Source organism: Fundulus heteroclitus, chromosome 16 (assembly GCF_011125445.2).
Source record: "Fundulus heteroclitus isolate FHET01 chromosome 16, MU-UCD_Fhet_4.1, whole genome shotgun sequence".
Classification (NCBI taxonomy): Eukaryota; Metazoa; Chordata; class Actinopteri; order Cyprinodontiformes; family Fundulidae; genus Fundulus; species Fundulus heteroclitus.
In genome coordinates, this window is record NC_046376.1 from 31,237,187 (window position 1) to 31,260,113 (window position 22,927).

Here is a 22,927-nt window from a genome sequence, read left to right on the forward strand (position 1 = left end):
CCATGAGCTTTAATGATTGTCATTGAGACGTCTCCTGCGTTATCAGTGTGCTTCAGTGTGGGTGGCTTAATGGTACAGGCCCCGCAAAAGTATTCACATGCCTTCAACCTTCTCACGTCAATATGCATGTGACAAAGAACTGCCTGTACTGCGATCTTTTAAACAAGGTGCATTCAGGCTCTGTGCTGGTGACAGGTTTAATGCAGCATAGGGTTTGAGAAGGTAAAGAGGTTGTAGGATGGTTGGGTTATTAGGAAATTATAACTGTTTGGCCAAAACACCACTTTTTCAATGAAACCTGGTTTAAGATTGAAATTCTGTATTTTTTTTTCTCTCTTTCTCTGCTAGCTGTATAGACTATTATTTGGGTCTGTTTTTGCTATGAACCCAAAGCAGGAAGACATTACCACTTCTCAGGACTATCGCCTATTTTATCATATCCAATGTTTTAAGATTTACTGGGCACAGCACAAATCTGGCTTTTATGGAAGCGTGGTTAGGAGAACTCCATAAAGGTAATCCTGTTTAGTCTGTTGCACGTCGTGTAGGGGACGAGGTAAACCTGGAAGCAGGTGCTCTGATCAGAAGAGACAGAAATTGAACTTGGTGTTTTAAAAAAAAAAAAAAAAATACCATTGTGCATCCCTCTGAACAAACCGTCCCCACACTGAAACATGGAGGCAGCATGATGCTGTGGGGATGCTTTTCTTAAACAGGGACAGGGAAGTTGATGGGGAAAATGGAAAGAGCTAAATTATAAATTATAGGACAGTGAGGGGAAAACCCCCCTGAAAAGGACTTGAGGAAATGCTCACGTCTGACTGAGCCTTGTTTATTTATTTTTTTCTTTTTGCACTGTTGTGAAGGTTCAGACCTAACACAAGTGTTGGTTATATTTTTTCATGTTACTTTGCATAAACAAAGATGTGGCTGTCTTACAAAGTAAAAGTTTGAATGTGACCCAACGCTGTCATGTTTATCCTGCAGGAATGGAGCACTTAAAAACAATACAATAAGCTAGAATGAAGTATATTCAGATATAGTTGTGAAAATAAGACAGATTTACATCACAGCTCCTGAGTGTTGCACAAGGCTTGATGACCATCAACTGATTTTGGTTTTGAGAGTTTAGGACGTACCCCTAAGGAGGGATGGAGTCCTCAAAACTGACTGGAAGGTATAAACTGAGGGAAGAGATGTCCACACATTATTAAAGGATTTTTAAGCCACACACACACTGCTTAGCCAAAGTTGTCCTATGTCTTTACTTTTGTTAGGTTATAATATTTCATAGTTTACTGACTAAACTGATGGACAAAAAGAACATTAATCTGAGAAATCAACAGGTCTGTGGTAACTCTGGAGCAGCTGCAGGGATCTACTAGTCATTGGGGGGAGTCTGAAGACTCTACAACTAAAAGACATGCGGTCCACATTTCTGGCCTTTAGAAGAGAGCTATGGAGAGTCCTGTTAGAAATGCATGAAAGATGATGCTCACACTGAACACACAGTAACACCTTGTGGTGGCTGCACCATCCTTTGAAGATGCTAGTCTTCTGCAGGGATGGGTCAGATTTGGGGTGTGGGATGGGTGATTGATCAACCAAAACCATGACAAATCTTGCAAGAAATGTGTTAGCAGCTACAAAAGACTTGAGACCAGGGTAGAGGTTCACCTTCCAACAGGGCAACCCTAAACATCCAGCCAGAGCTGCAATGGATAGTTTAGATCAACGCACATTAATGTGGTAGAAGGGCCCACTTAATAGTCCAAATCTAAGAATATGTGGCAAGAATTGATTATATATATATATATATATATATATATATATATATATATATATATATATATATATATATATATATATATATATATATATGTACAGGACTGTCTCAGAAAATTAGAATATTGTGATAAAGTTCTTTATTTTCTGTAATGCAATTAAAAAACATGAAATGTCATACATTCTGGATTCATTACAAATCAACTGAAATATCGCAAGCCTTTTATTGTTTTAATATCGCTGATTATGGCGTACAGCTGTAGAAAACTCAAAAATCCTATCTCAAAATATTAGAATATTTTCTCAGACCAAGTAAAGAAAAAAAATTACAACAGCAAAACAAAATCAAACATTTGAAAATGTCCATTAATGCACTCAGTACTTGGTTGGGAATCCTTTTGCACAGATTACTGCATCAATGCGGTGTGGCATGGAGGCAATCAGCCTGTGGCATTGCCTCAGCGATATTAAAACAATAAAAGGCTTGCGATATTTCAGTTGATTTGTAATGAATCCAGAATGTATGACATTTCATGTTTTTTTAATTGCATTACAGAAAATAAAGAACTTTATCACAATATTCAAATTTTCTGAGACAGTCATGTATATATATATGAGCTTTAAATAATTGTCTTGCTTTCTTGCTAAAAGAAGTAAAGACTTCTTTGAAACAGTTTGGCCTACTGAGCCAAAAGCTGCCTGCTGTTTCAGACCAAACCCAGTGAAGCTGCTGCTGACATTTTGTGAAGTAGTTTTTTTTAAGAGTGCGACCGATTCCTCCTCGCAAGAGGTGCTTGTCAAGAGGCCAACAAATGTTAAAACTTTCAACAGGTATTCAGATCTTGTGCTCCAGTGATAAGGAACTGCCTGTCTGCATTCCTCACTGATGGACCCTATTGTTTGTCGGCCCTCCTTCAAAGTCTTTGAATTCCTCAGTCCGAAGTCCAAATGCTGGATATCTATGAATTTTATGTACAATTAATTATTCATGAGAACGCCGTGGCACCAGTGGGACATTTTTTTTTAGAGCAATCGGCCTGATGACAGCTGAAAGGATGTACGGGGGTTGTTCTGGTTGAAGGATGTTCCGATGAGAGACCTCTGACCTAGCGTTGCCATTTTCAAGGCTGGATGGTAAATTGTTTCTCAAAAGCCTTGCACAGTTGAAAGTTAGAGATGGCATTTAGAGATCGCACTTGGAGATCGGTAGGTTGCAATACCTGAGCAATGAGTTTTCCTGAACAGCTGTAGAGCTGACCTCCACTGGTCTTCCTGATGCTGTTTGTTCTCTGACATTCCAAAGCTATTTACTAATTAGGTGACCTCTAGAGGCAATTGGGCGCACTGCATTTTATTTATGGTTATCAGAGTAAAGGGGGCTGAACGCAAATCCCTGCCACACTAATCTCGGTTTTATTCGTAACGTATTTGAAGACTATGTCTTCTTTTCCTCCAACTTCAACATTTAATGCGCCGCTTTTTCTCTGTGTCCTTTGTATGAAATCCCACGAAAATACATTGACATTCATGGCTGCCGTAAGCAAAAAGTACTTTATTCAAGTGTACTACGAGCATACTTATTTCATGCTTAAAATAAGGCAGTGGACTTGATGTTTACTTTTTGTAAACTATATTTCATATACTTAGCAAAAGTATAGGGGAGTACTTGACTGATACTGAAAAATATAAACAGAACTCTAAGACTAAGTACATCAATACTAAGGTTTAAGCTTATGCTTAAGTATACTTAGTAGAATTCACTTCAAGTACTTTTTGCTAAGGGTGGAACGTGACAACGTGTGAAAAATCTAAACGGCTTAAAGTCACTGCACTGGAATCAAAGACATGACATGTTGAATTTAGGTGCAACTTTCAGTTCACTGCGTCACATGGACCCAGGACCTGGGAAACACGACAACAACAATAGAAAATAAAAATAACTTTGGTGAGCCACACCCAGCAGCAGCATCAGAATCTACACAACAGTGACGCTACTGTGAGGTGGAAGGTAGTAACACGAACCGCATTGAGATTTTAGACAGAAAATGAGCTGAGATGGTATGTTAACTGTGACATAACTGAGACATATCTTTCACACTTGTCACTGCAAAAGAAATGTGCGTCACAATATGCACAAGGACTAGACCGGCTCAAATTCGCTCATTCAGTGTAACTCGCTGCACTAATTGCAACGCTTTTGTTGAATGTTCCATTAGAACGAGAAGCCCAGAAAATATTCAAAAGCGCAAAAGAAGCAGTATCTTTTACTGGACAGTCCAGTTTGTTTCCCACTTTCTAGGTAAGGTGGGCATGATTGTGGTCATACAGGGGGGTTCTAGTATGAGACAATAAACCCACACTCATCTGATCATAAATGAGGTGACCTAGTTCAACACTTTATTATCAATAAAATTAATGCAAGTTTAAGGAACTCCTGGTTTTCCTTTCAATCATAGGACAGAATGGGTTGACGGGAAGAATGGCTTTTTGCCCTCTCCCCTTCCTGTTCTCAGCCCAATCAAATGTTTTGCCATTACTGTTTGAAAATGCATTGATCCACAGTAAGTCTGTGGAATTTATGAAATGGCCGTAACCTGCTGTTCCCGTGATCTCACACACGAGCTGCTGTCTTCAAATCAGTGTTGAACATCACTTCATCAGACTGTCACATGCATTTTCCTCTTTTTTTTAAAAGAGATATGGAGGCGCTCAGTAACGCGTCTTCTCTTGCGGGCTTGTGTTTAGTCATCAGAATCAACTTTATTTGGCAACTTTGTGGATACAAACATGGAATTGGGCTTTGGTTTCCAACGCTCGCGTCGTGATTAAAGTTCAGTCACTAACAGCAGACTACAGTGTGTAGCAAAGCACTTTACAGGGATAAAGTAAGGACAAGAGCAGTACGAGAGAACACACACAAATGTAAATTTATATATGTACACACAAGAGGTAAGGCCTACCGTGATAGTGCAAACATGCTTAGTTGTTTAAAGAATAGCAGCTGCCACCCTTGGCTGGAAGGTGTTCTTCAGAGACACGGCATAGAAAGTGTCACCTAGCCATGAGCACTATGTTAGCTGGCCTTTTACTGGCTCTGGACCTGGACAGGTGATGAACGGAGGGAGGGTCAGTCCTGATGGAGTTCTAATTGTCCGTGTAAAGCATAATATTTTAATGCTATAAATTATGGCAGGATTAATGTTTTTAACGTCGCTATTATTTTAGGATGTGAAATTTAATCATTTTATTTCACTTATTTATTTTGCCTATAGCCATTTTTACGTGAATAAAATATAAATCAATTCAACAAAACAAAACAAACAAACAAACACGCAAAAAAAAAAAAAAAAAAAAAAAAGCCATCCAGTTCATGTACGGAAATATACAGTCAATTCAATCCAATCATATGGACTGATCCAAAGTCAGTTACATTCCAATTTGACCCTAATTATCAAACAAGAAAGTTCATTTTAATTTTCAAATTAGTAAAAGCTATGCAAGGACATCCAGCAGACCGCATGCAGTCAATCACCCTGACCGAGCATACATGTGGTGACAGTGGAGAGGAAAACTCCCCTTTAACAGGAAGAAACCCCCAGGAGAACCAGGCTCAGTGTGAAAGGCCATCTGGCACGGCCGGCTAGGGAACGATGACAGAGCGGACGCACAAAAAAGAGCACAAAAGCACTGATCCAGGAGTACTTTCTACTTTAAAGAAACAGTAGAGTAGCGGCGGTAGCTCCTTTGGTGACTTCATCTTCATCTGTGTGAGAAACACAGTTGAACCAATGAGCTCTGAGCCAGTTGTAGAATCCCAAAGATAAAAAGTGGCAGCAATAGCTTCTTCGGTTGCTTTGGCTAGGAGAGAGGAAGTGTATCAACTATCAAGAGGAATGAGGAAATATGGTCAGTATATTATCCAGTAGTCAAAGCCTATAGAAGCATTCAGAATTCTGCAGAATTCTGGACTAGCTCAAGATTTGTAAAGCTATTTAAAAAATTACAAACCAATTAACTATGAGTATTATTGTGAAATATTTAACACTCATGTAGTGAATAGATGAAAGAAAATCGTGGCTAAATGGAAATGAAAGCATTCTGACGCACGTCGAGACGCAGACAGGCAGAGACACGCCTCCCCTCAGGCCCAGGAGGGTCACCTCCCACATAAGGACGGGCGGACGGGTTTCTCTGCCGTCTCCCGTCACAGAGGAGAGCTCCCAGCGGCCGGGAACCGGTGCTGTCAGACCGCCACACTCAGCTGCAGACAGGCGGGGACAGTCCAAAGGATCTGGCGCAAACCGCCGTCAGGACAACCAGCCCGACCCGTTTATATGAGGCGGCAACATGTAGGAAAACGCTGGACATTTCAGCACCGCGATCAGACCGGACACATTTGATGCTCATGTTTTTGGACATTTTTCTGGAGGAGAACGAGGCAACTTTTAACGGGCATTTCAGTTTCGCAAGTTGGAAGTGAACTTTACCTGAAGTTGCTGTTAAGATGGAGAGCTGCGCTCCTTGAGCCGAGCAGACGAGATGGGGAAATGGGAGCTGACCATGGTGAGTTGGGCTTGATGCGCCGCGAAGATTTCACCTTTAATTTCAACAATGTTACTTTTAATTGGCCCCTCAGCAGAGCTGGATATCGGGGGCCACATTTGGTTAAGCTCACAACAGCACCACTAATGCGTCTTTTCTTAAAATTTGCACATTTAACAGTTTAAAAATGATTTTCTTAAATTAACTATACAATAAGATGTTTTTTGTTATTAATTAGCATTTATGTCAGATTACCTTTTTTCCCCTTTTATACCACATGGGATAAAATGTTTTAAAAGGTGTCATTTATTAATAATTGATGAATATATAAATGATAAAATAATCAATTGTACACAGATTTGGTAGAACTAGGAAAAAAGAGCTGTGTCCACAAACAATGGGGACTGGTTTTAACGTGAGGATTATGGCTCACCACTCAGGGTGAAATCTTGTAAGGGGGCGGCACAAGCGCTGCAAATTTCTTGAAACCTTTACCCTAAAAGCAGAGCTGAGTTGAGTTTTTACAGTTCTTAAATGGGATTGCTTAGTATTTCATCTGAATTGACTCAAAGTGTTAGACGTTAATGGTTCTGATAAGTTGCCGGTTAAACTGGAAGTTATTAATTAAAATCAGTTTACAAACATTATGCATGAAATGTGGTCCCAGCACAGACACCAGCAGCAGAAACGATCAATCTCGTAGCATGGGGTTCTGTTACCATACATTTTGAACTATAACAATTAGTATGACTAACACATTTGTCTGTTTGTTTAAATTTGCAACAAATACAATATTTTTAATATATGACCGAAATTCACTCCGTTGAAAGCCTAAGAGGGAATTTGAAACATGTTTTATTCTTGATAAACAGATTTCAATCTGACTATTCTGTGTAAAAATTCCTGCCCTCTGCCGAAAACACTAAGCAGGGGTTCACTTTGCTTGAGCGTTGGGCTCGCTCTGATAAACATGTTTAACGCTATGTCTTGCCAAACTGCTGACAAACAGTTTTTGTAGGAAATATTAAGCCCCCCCCCTTTATGCATCTCTTAGTAAAATATATCTTTGCTCCAATCTTCGGTTGCTTTGGGAGAAACAAAAGGCGGGAAAAAGGTGCACCTTAATACTGGTCTGTAAAACATGTTTGAGATGAATATATTAACATATAAGTGGCACCAACTCAGGCTGAACTTTGTGAAACTAGGCCATATAAACCCTTTGCATCCATCTCTGATTGATTTCTCTTTATTGAAACTGTTTTTTTAAACACCTGACCATCAGACCTGTAACTCTGCTGAGTCATATGTGCTCACTTCTGCAGCGATACGCAAGCAACAACGTTTTTTGTGACGCTGGCTGGCAGATGCTGCAGCTCAACAGGTTTTCTGTATAAGTTTTAAACTCAAGAGAAACTCCCTCAACCTGGATTCTTCAGTTTTTAACTTTCACCGAGCTTATATATTATCTTAATACAACCCATAAAAACACGGCCACCATACCGTTCTTCACTTAAATTCTAACTAAAATGTTTAGTTGAGGTAAAATGAAATAAAGTAGCTTATTTTCTTAGAGTGTGACCATTGTTGAACATTCCATTTGCAAACTAATATGCTTGGTTTTGAATTTGAATAAGTTGAATGGCTGAAATGTCCTCCTTTCTAGAGTTAGTCTTTACAGTGTATCGGGAAAAGCAACTCATCGAAAGATTGGCGTTGCGCAACTGTTTTCATGTTAAAGCGTGATAGGCTGAGAGCCTGAATCTGGCGCTTTGTTTTTGCATCTGATAAAACCGGTTCCCCAGTGTCCCTTCGAGCGCTTTTAAGAACACTGCAGGGGCTTTGGCTGTGAAAATGATCGGAAAAGCTCTCGCAGAAAACAAACAAACCCTAACCCATTGTTTGATGTTATGAAAAGAGGATTTAATTCGGAGAGAAACGGCCGCTGCTGTTGTACCAACAGCCGCAGGCATCCAATGTGCGTTCTTCTTTTCTTAGTAAGGCCTCATAGTGGCAGGACTGAATACACTGGAAACCAGTTTTTTTTTTCTTTGATTTGCCTGCCTTTTTATTTTCCTTTTTATTTCTCCATAAACACTGACGAGTAGAGCTGGGATTCTTGGAAAGATCAGGGCCGCAAGGAAATTGTAAAGACAGACCAAAACCTAAGAAAAAAGAAAACCCAGACACACAGTAATATTTTCCTTTTGGAAGTCCAGATTCATATCTGTTCCTTCTGTCTGCGTCAGCTGGACCTGAGATAATTACTGTGATCATCACACGGTAACCTGTTTGTGCCGTCGCTGTAGATGGTGGCTGTTAGCAGGCGTAAATATTACATAGTGGCTGTAGGTTTATGAGGGATCAGTGCTAAGTCTCAGTGGGCAGCTGTGTCACCCGTTTGTTTGGCTCATCCTATGGCCCTTCTGTTGTATCTGCAAACATATCGTGATCTATATTTGTACCTGTGACTCTTTATCTTTTAGCTTTTAGAGGCTGACGGTCACACTATATTACAATCAAATGTTTTTTTTTTTGTTTTTTTTTAACCGACTTGGATGTTTTATTTATTTTTTTCTCTCCCCAGAATCCAGTGCAGGAGTGGGGTGAGGAGAAGGAGGATGGCGCCGTGTACGGGGTCACGTTGCGGCGGGAACCGGTCCCCTGCTCATCCGCGCCTGGCGACGTGACCCCCTGCTCCGGTTTCGTCCAGTACCGCACGTGCAAGGTGCGGCGTCTGAAGGCTGCCACCCTGGACCTGCTCATACGGCACCTGCTGGACAGCGGCAGCCAGGAGCCAGACTACAGCAGGATCTTCCTCTCCACGTACCGGACCTTCGCCAGCACCACGACGCTGATAGAGCTGCTCTTCCAGAGGTACAGCCGCTTACCTTATACAGCTCTAAACTGGCTGCTGCCTGCCCTGCAATGGCTTCCATTCAATTATTCGTATTGATGATGAAACATTTAAATCATTTAGTTTCCATTTCTTTGTGCTGGCGCTGGAGCACATCAGGTAGCTACATGCAAACATGTTAGTGCAACAACTTTTAAACACACTTGCAGTTGACGGATCCAGCCTGGCTGAGCTTGGCCTACAAAAAAAAGGCGACACTTTAAGTCTTCAAATGTGCAAAGCTGCTAGAGACTTACCGAGAAATTAAAAAAAACATTCAAAGGATATGGATCCTCCTATAAGCCAACCTTTTCAGTCATCTTCCATGACGAAGGAGGCATAAATCCATTTTTATTGGAGTTAATTATGGAAAACATCTTTTGTTTATTCGTGCAGAGCAGTCACGTTTTGGAAGGAGTCTTGTATTTGATGTTCCCACTGATGGAGCATCTCACCATGGCTTTGATGTAATAAAAGGCCAAGCAGGTGCTCATTAGCTGGAAGCTCCCAGCAACAGCAATTATGCACAGTCAGCATAGTCAGCATGGTTGGCTGGATTCAATGTTAAGGAGCAGCTCTGCGGCGAGGCAGCCACAAATAAGAATTAAAAGATTTGAAGACGAAAAGAAGAGGCGAACTGTTGATTTATTTATTTTTTTGCTTACAGAGACAGCGCCTCTTCAGACCTGGACAGCGCTGATTACTACAAAAGGTAAGAGTCTGCCATTACAGGATACACGTCCAAGTTGTCGTTTTTATGCCTAAGAGGTAACGTTTGTTCCGCTGTGCCCCTCTCCCTTCCCAGCCCTCTGTTGACCTTTGTGCAGACATGGTTGGACGAGTACAGCGAGGACCTCAGGGACCCTCCGCTGCACCCGGCCCTCCGCCTGCTGCTGGATCACCTGAGGATCAGCTCCGCCGTGCATGGCGGCATGCACAGCCAGCCAAACTTCTGCTCCCTGGCGGGACAAGCCGACGAGCTGCTCAAAAGGTTCCAGAAAGAAGAAGGTGAGCCCTTTACTCCACCGCACGGCCTTTGATTACAGTCGTACCGTCGGCGTTGCTGACGGTAACGCTAACATTGTGGTTGGAAACTGCTGAAATCCCCATTAATGTCAGTGCTCTTTGTTTCAGGAGCGTCGGCCAGTGCTTGTTCTGTTGCTGCTGGTCCTGAGCACGGTGAGGAGGAGTCGGCTAGTGAGGACTCAGGATGCGAAAGCCCTCTGGACCAGGGCGGCATCATGGATTTCTCTGCCACGGCCGTTGCGGAGCAGCTCACTCGAATGGACTCCGTGCGTCACTGGCTGTTCTTCACGGTTCATTTCTAAATCTTTCCTGTCTGATGCTTGAAGGCTGACTGTGGCCGTCCGTCACGTTTTCAGGCCCTGTTTGTCAAAGTGGTGCCCTACCAGTGTCTGGGCTGCGTGTGGTCCCAGAGAGACAAGAAGGAAAACATGTCCCCCACCATCCGGGCCACCATCGCGCAGTTCAACGCTGTGACCAACAGGGTGATCGTGTCGCTGCTCTCCCAGCCTCCCGCAGAACCCGTGTCCGGCTCCTCCTGGACCCCTCCTGGGAATCCGGCCCAGAGGGCCCGCATCATTGAGAAGTGGATCAAAGTGGCCAAGGTGGGTTTCAGTCGGCAGGTGATAGAGGAGCTTTACTTAGTCATCGCGCCTGATTCAGACCTGGGCTGGTTTCTGGCATCAAGGTATGCTAAGGCTTGAAAAAAACCCTCATAATTTCTATGGGCAGGTGTTGGAAATGAGCATGTTTGCTCTAACACTTGAACACAACGCATCCTTCTGAGACATCAGCCAAAGTTTCAGAGTACCTGGAGTTTTCACAGCTGTGTGGAACACAGCGTAGCACAGCAGCACCGCCCCTCCCCTACCTGTTCCTGGGCACTGCCGGGCAGGTGGCTGAAAGACAGGAATTACATGGTGCCCCTGCGTACAAGGACAGATCCCACTCTTTGGAAATATTTCTGGCTGCGCTTTGTCTGTTAAGCCGCAGACTGCAGGCTAGCCACTGGGGTCGACTGGCCGCCCAATTAACCAGCCAATATAAGCCTGCTCCACCTGTTACTCCAGAAAGATCAGAAGGACAAAAAGCTCTAATATTCTGCACAAAAAGCACTTTAAAACTGCTTTATTCTGGAGTTTTACTGAAATTGGTGCATCAAAATCAAAAACGAATGTTGCAGATGAGGTACTTAAAGCTATGTCGACATGGTTCACATGCAGCGGAATGAATAATTATTCCTTTTTTTGTTTAAAAAAAAAAGGCAAATCACATCCTGTTCTAAAAATTTGTATTGGAAATATTCGTGCGTGCTCTATGAAGATTTAGCATTTTTTCTTCCTGTGTCGTGTCGTGCCGTGAAGATCTCATACCAACCCCTGCCTCGTCAGAGTTGGAGCACATTGAAACGAAGGGAAGCCACTGAACGCAAACTATTTATTTTTGCAGGAATGTCGTCGCTTGAAGAACTTCTCCTCCCTCAAGGCGATCCTTTCCGCTCTGCACTCCAATGCCGTTTACAGACTGAGGAAGACCTGGGCAGCTGTTAGCAGGTGGGGTTGACTCCCTCTTTTTTTTTTTGCTTGTTTCTAAGGCTAGTGTCGTTCTGACTCTAGGGTTGCGAATAATTTTCATTTAATGAGGACACCTACCTACCAACAAGTGCAGTTCCTTGACACTCTTGATTGAACGAGTCAGCAAAAGCTTGGTTGATAACTCGTATTCTAGTTCAGGCCATGAACTGAGTGGAAAGTTCGCGAGCAGCTGATGCATAACTTCCTCTAAACTGCTTACCACGCATGCAAGTTAAAATATGTAAACCTTTAGGAACATTTACTGCGGGTAATGTTTAAAACACCTGATGCCGCCCTCTTCATGTTGTCTTTGTCCCTGTTTGCAGAGACAGCATGGCTGCGTTCGATAATCTCTGTGAGACCTTCCCTGATGAGAACTGTGTTCTAGCCTACAGAGTGGAGGTGAGGAAAACACACACACACACACACACACACACACACACACACACACACACACACACACACACACACACACACACACACACACACACACACACACACACACTGAGCTGCACCTTTTCGTATATGGACACAGAAATGGCTGATTTAGTAACGGGCTGGTATGAGATTGTCACATTTTGATAGCCATGATTGAAAAACAAAAACATTTTACATTTTATGGTTTTTACGCAAATATTGTTTTAAAAATGAAAACTGTATTATATGATTTAATTTATTGCAGAGTCTGAATTGGTTTAATTTAAAACACAAGAATCGCAATTATTGCATCTTAAAACAGCGCTGCCTCGATTAGAGTAAATTGTAGTGATGGATGGTGCGAGTTTTTGTTTTTCCCAGAGGAAACTATTTCAAAACTGCTGAATTTGTCCCTGAAAAAAGTGTAGTTGCCTTTTTTCAGGCACCTGATCATCAGTGTACAGGAACAGGGACTGGGCAGCGCTGTGCCACTCTCTGCCCAGTCCAGCAGGAGAAAACTCCAGTCCAGACGTTAAACAGTCTGGACGGTAATACCAGTGAGCACTGGTATTACGGCTCATCAGCCATGATGGGGGGAAATGGGAGCTTTTTCAATATTGATTTAACTTGAGATTTAATTTTTTTTTTTTTTGTCTTTAGATCGTATCAATAAAGAAAAGTCTTAAATATTTGACATCATTGATTATGTTGTTGTTGTTGGCTGATGTCATGAATGATAGCAACAGAAAATCAACAGAATACTAACATTAATCACTTGCAAAGCTTTACGATCTGTATTATTGGCCGACAGTCATTGGAGGGCTCCTTCATGTGGCAACCACAAGCTAATCCTAGCTTTAACGACAGTCGCCAATGGCTAGATAGAACATCTGTATAGAACCACTTTGAAGCCTTTTTTTTAAATTTTTGGTTAGAAATGCCTATTTGCTCAATTTCCTTTAGCAAAGAGTGGTATCAGTCCCTGTCTCATCTTATCTTCCATTTCAATCTACAAGCCACATTGACATATGAGACAACCAGCATAGGTCTGGGCTGGACAAAAGAGCAAAGGTAGATTGAAAAAAAAAATTTATATTGCATGATGTCAGATTTGAACTGAAGTTTCTGTCAACAATACAGTGTTCGATAAAACGTTCCTGTAGTTTCAATTTATGGATTACCATTAACTGATCTGTCCAATATGCAATAACCAGCAATCAGCATTCACAGCATAGCACGAAATCTACAATTGTTTTCAGCTCCCTTTCCTCTGATAGAGTTGAATAAAAATCATTTCTTTTTATAATAATCGTTTTTCTATTTGTGAAAGATTTTTAGTTGTAACATGAAATGTGAGGTATGAATCATTTTGCATGGCATTGAGCAAAGTGTATAATTCCCTCGTAGAAGTGCTGGGTAAGGTGGAAATCCTTCAAAGGGATGTAAATGAAGTCTCTGATCAAATCTGACCTGGTCGAATATAAAGAACCGAAGCCAGAGCTACAGGTTTGGGTCTTGAACAACCAAAAGTGGTACAAAGGAATCAGGATGGAGGCAAAGGTTGTCCCACCTTAAACACGCGTGGCACTCGTTTAATCTTAAAATGTTCCGTCTTGAGTTAATGTTTGCAGAAATGTTTGACTGGTTATTAACAGCAAACAAGGGGCCTCGAGAACACCGTGTTCCCTGCTCCTTCCTCTCTCTGTAGCTGTCTTTGGGGAACTGCGTCACAGACGCCTTTTGTCCCGCTCCAATAAAGAACCCTAAAGTCATCAGATCCCGTTGCACTGTCTGTACCCAACAGCTAAACAGCTAGTGTTCATTTCCCCCAATCAACAGACGGTATTGTTGGGGCAACAAACACTCTTTAATTTCATCTGTCGGACTTATCAGCTATGCAAACGCCATCGCTTATACTATATAACATACCTAAACCTTTATGGACAAGAAGGCTGAAGAGGATTGAACATTAAGCCTTTTGAGAAACAGCAACAACTGTTAAGCAGGATATTCTAGCTAATGTGTAATAAAAGCTCTTCCGTTGCCGGTGTAACAGCGTCTAACCTTAAACTGACCACAGCTTTGATTGTCATCAACAGGATGGAGGCCAAGCAAATGGGGATAATGTTTCTCCAAAGTTAAACAAGAAGTGTCATCTCCCCAGGCAGATGGTAAGCTATGTCTCAATATGATAATGATAAAAAAAAGAGCATGGTGCCCCATATCACAGAGTTTGGCCTTTTATCTTGGAGTCATTTTCATATGTGGCATAAGACTCATGCAAATCCCTCTCATAATATACACCTCCAAAAGCCCCACGAGTGTAGATTTCCCTCTCTGGCACGGCTGGGAATTGAACCTATTTTTAGCTGCGCTCGGCGCTGAGCAGGCTTCAAATGGCGCCAGGTCAATAGGATTATAGGTCAGTAATAATAGACCAGACGGGGGTCTTTTTATGAGCCGTATGCACATTCTCCTGGGCTGTAATATGAGCCTGCAGTTCTGCTGACTGGCTTCAGCGCCGTGTGAACATTGTCATGTTTTGATCTGTGAGCGTAAAATCCAAACAGAAAAAAAAAAGAGCCAAACTGACTTTAGATAAGTGGAAAATAAACTACCTGCTGCTGTAACTTTAATGGGTTTGTTTGCAGAGTATCTCCAGTGGAGTCGTTCCTTACCTGGGCACCTACCTGACCGTCCTCACCATGTTGGACACGGCTCTGCCGGACACCACAGAGGTAAAAAATCATTTGTTAACATTTATGCTGGAATATCTGAAGGGTTCATCGGGCAGATCAAACAAGAGCTGCTCCTATCAGAGTCCTTTGGCCAAGATCCGATCTCCTCCCTTAGCCAGTTTTAGCCGATTCCCATTACTTTCCTGGAGCAGAGGCAATAATGAAGTATGTGAGGAAGCAGGAGCATAAAATTCCAGGATTTAGTTTTTTTTTTTTTGGCAAAACTAATTTGGGAGTTTATATTTTAGGCTGTTTTTAAGCATCTTTTTATTACCAGTTTTTATGGTTGGCATTAATGAATGTAAACATCAGTTTTCTTCGTGTATGCCCTCGAGAGCAAAATCTTACACTAACTGCAAAGGCATTTCCAGTCCCAGCATGTTCCACAAGAACCAGAAGGAACCGCAACAGAACACCCCCGACATCTAGAAGTCACTCAGCCTTCCTGTTATCGGCTGACGTCTCGCTCTCTGTTGTAGAAACTGAGGAGGTTTTTATTTGTACAGAGTCAAAAATAGTATTTAATCATTGGGGGAAACAAAAATTGATTTTTGTGTTTCTTACTGGGTGACCAGTGCTTTTTAGTGCTGCCTTTTAGAAGTAAATTAAATACCAAAGCCAGTTAGAGTGAAAAATTGCTCCACACTATCTGATTTAAAGGACTTTCAGCCGCATCTAGTCCAAGAACAAGCTGCAGTTATGTTGCTGAGGAAGCGCCTGTTTTTCATTTACAATCAGAAGAGGGAAAACTCCTTTTTTCCCAACATAAAACAATTTAAGAAAGAATAATTTTTTTTTTCAAACAAGTAACACAACTGGTTTAAAAATCCATGTTTAAACAAGTGACCCTAAAGACATGTGAAAACACAGCAGACTTGTTCAAGAAAGCTGCCAATGTTAAAATGGGGAAAATACAGCTTAGTATGACTTTCTTCTGCCTAATTAATCATTGATTCATGTAATAAATGAAAGTACTAATAATCAACTCTTTCAACAGGGTGGACTTATAAACTTTGAGAAGAGGAGGAGGGTAAGTGGTTCCTATTATATAATAACCTTGTATGGAATCTTCTTTATTTGACCTTTTTTTTTTAACAAGCAAAAGAAAAAAAAAAGTCTGTTGGTGTGATATATTCCTGTGCTCTACATGCTGGATGAGGGTATAGAGTAGATATGTGTTGTCAGTGTAAACAGAAAGTTAAACATAAACCCGCCTTCGTATTCTAAGCCTGGGTTCTCGTGTGACTTTCTCGAACTCGAGTGGTGCTACTGCAACCTTGTTGCTCCAGGAAGATTATGCAACGTTACGTCCAGCAGCCCGTTTCGCCCTGGTTTCGTTGTTTACCCGTCAACATTTCTCTTTCCCATGTAGGAGTTTGACGTCCTGTCCCAGATCCGTTTGCTGCAGGCGTCCTGTTCCCAGTACAACCTCCCCGATCATCCCAACATCGCTGCTTGGCTGCACGGAGACAAGCTGCTCACGGATCAGGAGAGGTGAGCCCAAACATCACACATGCATCTGCATCACAGAGACCTTTTCTCTCTCTCTCTCCAAAAGCATAAATGAGGGCAGGATGCTTAATTTAGAGTTTCAAATCAAGGATCCCCCCTCCCCCCCAGAGAACTAAACATGCCTGATGACAAAATCAACACCGAGAGCTGGAGTTTTCCTCGGTGCACCTGTAGTTCACCATAACAACTGAAGTAATTTCTTGTTTTGCTGTTGCAGCTACGAAATGTCCAGGGAGCTCGAGCCTCCGGTCGACGCTTGCTCCCCGCCGTTCTGGAGCAACCGCTCTCTCAAGAAACTCTCCTTGTGAGTATCACACTGCCTTGCAAAGCAAAGCACAAAGCACAATACCCTTCGACTTTTTTTTGAAGCTTTGACTCATTACGACCACAGCCTACAATGCACATGCCATTAATATGCCATTATGCACATTTAGGAGATCCTATGTACCACCAGAAAGGAGTAGACGAATGCAAAGTTGATGGGAGTTTTAAAACTCTTCTACAGTTTGTCTTTACTCGTTCTACACACCTAGAAGATGACATTTCTTCCTGTTCAGATTGTAGCTCTGCTTATTGTCCTGCGGGAAGAGGAAGCGACGCCTCAGTCTCAAGTCTGTTGCAGCTTCTATCAATTTTCCTCTCTTTTGCATCACCCTGCTGCTGTAAAGCATGGCCACATCGTGATACTGCCACCACCATGTTTTGCTGTGGGGGTGGTGTGTCCAGGGTGATTTGCAGAGTTATGTTTACACCGCGCATGTGCTTTGCATGTAGGCCAAAAGGCTGCATACGTTTTTTTTCCTAAAAGTTAAACGGGACTTCTTTTGCCGTTCTTTTAAAATGACCACCACACAAATTCCAGATCTGTGCGCTGCACAACCGACAGTTTTCCCGTTGTTGTCCTTGGACTTCATATCACAGTTTCTCATCAAAGTTCTCATAAACAAACATCAGAGGTGTACATTTCACCCAGGTTGAACGTACTTACTGAATAGGAGACTCCTTAGGGTGGATGGTTTGAGTGCTTTTTGTTTAGGGGTATGAGAGAAGAAGGGGTTGAACTCAAATGCGCACCAAAGTTTTTTGCATTTCATTTGTAAAAACCATACATTAAATTCCTTCCGCTTCACCACGATGCTCTGCTTTGTCTTCGTCTACACCCTAAAAGCTCGGTAAAATACATTGAGGCTTTGTGGTTGTTCAAATGCAAAACGGTTCAAGAGGTGTGACTAGTTCAGCAATGTGCCGTGGCTCTGTTTGCTTATTCAAACCTGCAGTGGATACACTGTTCACACAGCTCAGCGCTGAGTTCACAGTAAGATAGACTGGTTAGAATGTCAATTGAGATTCAGACGGTAATGATAAAATGCAGAGTAAAATCTGGAGTAATATGGTATAAATCTGACATAATCATATAGTTAAATTAGTTTGGTGTAGCATTCTCACTGAAGATCTCACCCACAGATTCCGGTCAGCCAGCGAGAACTCTAAGAAACTCCCCGCTGACCAGATCAGCCTTTTGTCTTCTGGATCCAGTGGATCTGAGATGGAAGATCTTTCTTCCCCGAACTCATCTTGTTCCATCCAACTACAGGTAACCAACCGGCTTTGTGCGCGAGCGCGTCTTTGTCCCTGTATGAAACCCCATTGTCTCTGACTTCTATCCGTCCTTTTGTCACTCGGGCTAACAGTGATGGTCTTTGTCTTGCTGTGCCTTCAACAAAACGCTCTCTGTGCTCACAACAACCATCACTTGTCCTCAAGCAAACACGCCACTTGTCTCTTTCTAATTGGTGAAATTTGTTAAACCGGGAAGCACACATAAGACTTTTCAAAATGTGCAGTAGAACAACAGAAGAGTTTAATATTATACAGCTTCAGTATTAGCGTCTTCCTTCACTGATCAACATTCTCACAGGAGTATTCATCTCTCTGCCTCTCCTCTATAGTCCTTTCACAGCTCTTACAACAACGTATCCGAGGCCTTCTGTTCCTCGTCGTCCTCCCCCTGCCCCTTGGCCGCCTCCTCTTCAGAGTCTCCCTCTCCCTCTGGTTCCTCCTCCGACTGCAGCGCGGACCTCGGCTCGGCGGAGTTGGCCGGCGCCGGCGTTCACCTGGCCTCCCATCACAAGCGCTCCATCTCCATGACGTCCCTGCCCATGTATAACCGCCAGGGCTCCGACTCCTGCATCATCAGGGTCAGCGTGGACCTGGGCCACGACAACGGCAACATGTACAAAAGCATCCTGGTGAGTTTTGTTCAGGTTGTAAAAAAAACAAAAAAAAACAACAACAAAAAACCCCCAAAAAGAACCTAATTCTGCTGAGAGGAGGGTTTTGAAGGAAAGATGTTCTGAACACAAAAGAGGTGTAGATCTCTACCTTCACTCTGAGATTTCTAAAAGGCTGCCAACATTTCAAACTCCAGCATGTTACCTGTCAGAGGCTAAAGCTCAAAAAGATACAACAGATCACCTTTGCTGTACAGCCTTCCTGTAATCTTTCTAAAGTCTTGCTCTTTCTCACCATTTTCAAATGAGCAACAGACCACAGACATGTCTTCACATGTAAATAATAATTTACTTTTTAAATCGCTTTGTGCTTCCTAAGACTTTAATTGAACTCCTTACTGACAGCAAAAATAACCTTTTTTGCGGTCCTTAGTCAGTGACGGCATCCCTACTGTAGATTATTGTCAGCACCACCTGCTTTTAGAACATTAGTATCCCAGGTTTGAAAAAGATCAACCTTTAGTGTCCAACCAGGCGGTCAAAGGTTAGGGCTGATCACTCTGGAGATGCCGGTCAGCCAATCTCTCGGTGCTTTCTAATCAATAGTTGTTAACATAGCACTGGCGAGACTTCTTGTTGACAATCTGGTTGAAAACATGAAAAGCTGAAGTTCGTTGTATGAGGTAGAGAAACTCGCGTCCACTGGAAAAGATCCAGAATAGCGCCAGGCACTTCAACACTGCTACCGTCCTGCCTGCAGTCTCCTTCCCCACATGGTAGGAAGGCTGTGTAGAGTCTATTTGACGTTTCTGATGCCACGTTAAAATAGAGAAGGCTGTTTTCCTGATAGTGCTGCTGTGTCTGTGGGATGAGTCTAACCTTATCTATCTAAATTGCTAAAGATATTTCTGTTATCATTTGAAAGTGGATGTAAATACTAACAGTCGTGCTCTGGGCAACATCTTTTTAGTTCTTGAGGATGTAGAAACATTTTACTCAGCTTTGGTTTGGTTTTACAAACTTCAATTAGGTATTTTACATTCGTGACTAACTTCTTACTCGGGCTAGGTTATTATGACCGAAAATAATATCTCAATATTTTTAGGATGAATGCTGATATACGATATTTATCCCAATATTCTTTTCTTGTCATATAGTAATTATAAAAAGACGTCTCTGAAACAAAGCTTTGTCCCAAATGTCTCACGGGAACAATTTTCAACAAACAGCTGTAGACAAATATGGCAAACGGCTGAAAAGTAACCTACTGGAATACATAAAAAATATAATTCTAATGCAACATAGACCTTGATAAAAATGATATAGTCTCTTCTTAAATATTTTTTAGAACCCCCCAGATGTTTTTAAAAATCTCGATTTATTGCCCAGCCCTACTGCTTGCATGGTTACTCATCTTAACAGTAGTTGCAAACGCCAGAGGTCAGTTGGGATGCATCACTTTCCGACAAGTAGGGAAATTCTACCAATGGTTGGACGCTTCAGAAGAGAAGCAGCCGCACGGATCATGGTGGGAAGATGCGGTGGGACTGGAATTACCGCAGCAGCGCGGCGGCATGCTAAAACGCGTCGCGCACAGTGACAAGACGGAATGTCAGAATTTCAAAGCTCAGTTTCCTGGACTCATTAGGGTGTGTTTGTGATTCTTTGTGTCACGTAGCTGACCAGCCAGGACAAAACTGCTCAGGTGATTCAGAGGGCTTTGGAGAAGCATCACCTGGAGAACATGAACCCGCAGGACTTCACCCTGTCGCAGATCATCTCGCAGCAGAGAGGTCAGTCCATGATAGTGCTTCAGTACACAATAAAGGAATAACACAGTAATAACCCTCCTTCCTGTGTTTTCTGCCTTCAGAGCTGCTTGTACCGGACAAAGCCAACGTCTTCTATGCTATGTCCACAACAGCGAATTTTGACTTCGTCCTGCGCAAGTACCACAAGCACCAGAAGAAACCGCTGAGGCCAACCGCCAGCCTCGGTCGGTACACAAAGTGAGGACTCTGTCCTGCAAGAGGTCCAGAGCCGACGGCATATTCCCGCAAAATGGGCTTTGACTCATAAAGGTGCACCGTGCTCTACGGGTCGTCTGTTTGTACCAAAAGGGATGAAAACAGGATGCGCTGAAGGAAGCAAAAAAAAAAGAGATTTAGACAAAAGCACTTTAATGACGGAACCTAAAACTCTCTCGTCAAACTGCTTCCTGTTGGAACACGCGGCTGAAGGGCCACGGAGGTTTGTTGTGAACGCTGATTTAGTGTCACTGCCACTTCTCATGAAAGCATGTAGGAACACACCCTTCTTCCAGCAGCACGTGTCATATTTTGGCACCAACGTAAAGAAGGGATCGAGCATTTCCCAACCGCGCCGGGCGCTGTTGATCAGCTGAGTGCCATCTGAAGGCATCAGGACTTAAACCGAGGATGGGTTGAGAAGCGTCGCTGGGTAGGAGCCATCTGAGAGGCGGGTGAGAAGGATGTTCCCCCAGGGACCACCGAGCACCCAGGATCTTCCAGAGACGCTCCCTTGGCACTGATGTGATGGTTGCCGTGAGCGGCTGGCAGCCCCGACCGGAAGGATGGCATTCCTGTGCGTGGCTCGTGACGGCGGCAGCAACGCGTTGACGTTCCGGAGCTGATGTGCTAGATCTGTGCACCAGAATGGAAAACAAAAAGGTTCCTTATCTGTGTTTTTTTTTTTTTTTTTTTTGTGTCCGTTTGTCTTTAGATTTTTACGACTCGAGATTTTTATAATTGTATTTATTTTGTTCTGATTCACTTTAACTGCACCTTTTGTTCAATGAACACATCTCGATGACTCGCCACTTAACTTATCTCTCAAATGGAAGAAAAATGCTTGAGAAAAATCCTAACGCACTGTTTAAAATGTTCCCGTTAATGCTGTTGTTACTTTAGAAATGTCTTGTTTTTTTTCTGATAAACGCTAAGAATGTTTAAAAAGTTGACGCTGTGTTTTTAAAAAAAATGTGCTGAACAAAAATGATCCACGAAACCTGGATGGAAATTGTGCGAAAACGTTTAGCCACTGATTATCTTGATAAAATCTTTCAGAAAGTCGCCCCAGTCGTTGGGAACTTTTAGTTTTAGAAAGAAGCAGCAAGGAAGAACTACAGACTGTAAACCAACTTTGTTAAATCACGAGTTTCTTTTCTTAGGGAGTCTGGAAGTGGAGATGTTTACCCGAGGGAAGAAACGGCCTTTATGGGATGAGAATGAACTTGTTTTCTCTCTGACATCCTCTTCCCACAGAAGCTGCTTCTAGAAAACAGTCTTCTCTGTAACGTGATTCTCCACATGACACCTGAAGCCATGCGGCTTTTTTTTCTTTCTCTCCTGTAAAACCTGTGGTCTTGTTGTGCTTTTCATTACTGAAGATGTTTCAGATGTAAAATGACGGCAGAAACAAACTGTTTTTAGATTCATTTGATCTTCATTACCAGGATGTATTAAAACCTCTAATAATTCTAATAATAAAAAAACATTTTTTCCAGCTGGGTTTGACTGTATTGGTAATTACAGAGAAATGTTGTCTTGTCTTTACAGTATTTACCTCTAGTTATCTTTTAATTTGTATGCAGTTAAACCGAAAATTATTCATAGTCCTAGCCAATTTATTTTAAATACATTTTAACATTTTAGTGTTTCTTCCGACAGGAAGTAATAACATTTTGGAAGGGTCCAGCCAAAGTCTTTTACTTGAATCTGATGTTGAATCTCAGGTGAGCGTGAAAGATTAGGGGGATGGCAAGGAGGCCTTCCGACATTAAAGACTTCAAGCACATCAGCAAAGATAAATAATATATGAAAGTAAAAATTTTTTTTTCAAAATTGATAATCATTTTGACACATTGATACACATTGATTTATTATCTCTTTAGATATGCCTGTCTCATTTCCTCTTCCTTTGCAAACTTCTTTGTTGAATGAAATTTTTTTCCAATTTTTAATTTGCCACTGGGTGGCAAGTCTTGTTCTTATTCTTTCAAAAGGAACAATGAACCACAGACATGTAAATAACAATTTCCTTTTAAATTGCTCTGTGCGTCTTAAAACTTTATTTAAACATCTTACTGATATTAAAATTAACTTTCTTCACTCTGTAACAGCATCCACACTGTAATAAATTGTCAGCACAGGCTGCCAACTCTTAGAATAATGCATTTTAAGGTTCAGGCAG

At 42.1% G+C, this 22,927-nt stretch overlaps 1 protein-coding gene across 1 annotated transcript; it reads left to right on the plus strand.

Moving 5' to 3' along the window:
* The first annotated feature begins 5,914 nt into the window (after positions 1-5,914).
* Positions 5,915-22,242, plus strand: LOC105929954 (ral guanine nucleotide dissociation stimulator-like 1). The gene is made up of 17 exons (XM_021319186.2): positions 5,915-6,348; positions 8,912-9,201; positions 9,888-9,932; positions 10,026-10,228; positions 10,355-10,512; positions 10,603-10,848; positions 11,693-11,796; positions 12,144-12,219; positions 14,334-14,405; positions 14,886-14,972; positions 15,970-16,002; positions 16,345-16,466; positions 16,702-16,788; positions 17,949-18,078; positions 18,434-18,733; positions 20,394-20,508; positions 20,589-22,242. Exons 1-17 carry the CDS (start codon positions 6,325-6,327, stop codon positions 20,726-20,728), a joined length of 2,232 nt encoding a protein of 743 aa, XP_021174861.2. The 5' UTR covers positions 5,915-6,324; the 3' UTR covers positions 20,729-22,242.
* The last annotated feature ends 685 nt before the right edge of the window (positions 22,243-22,927 follow it).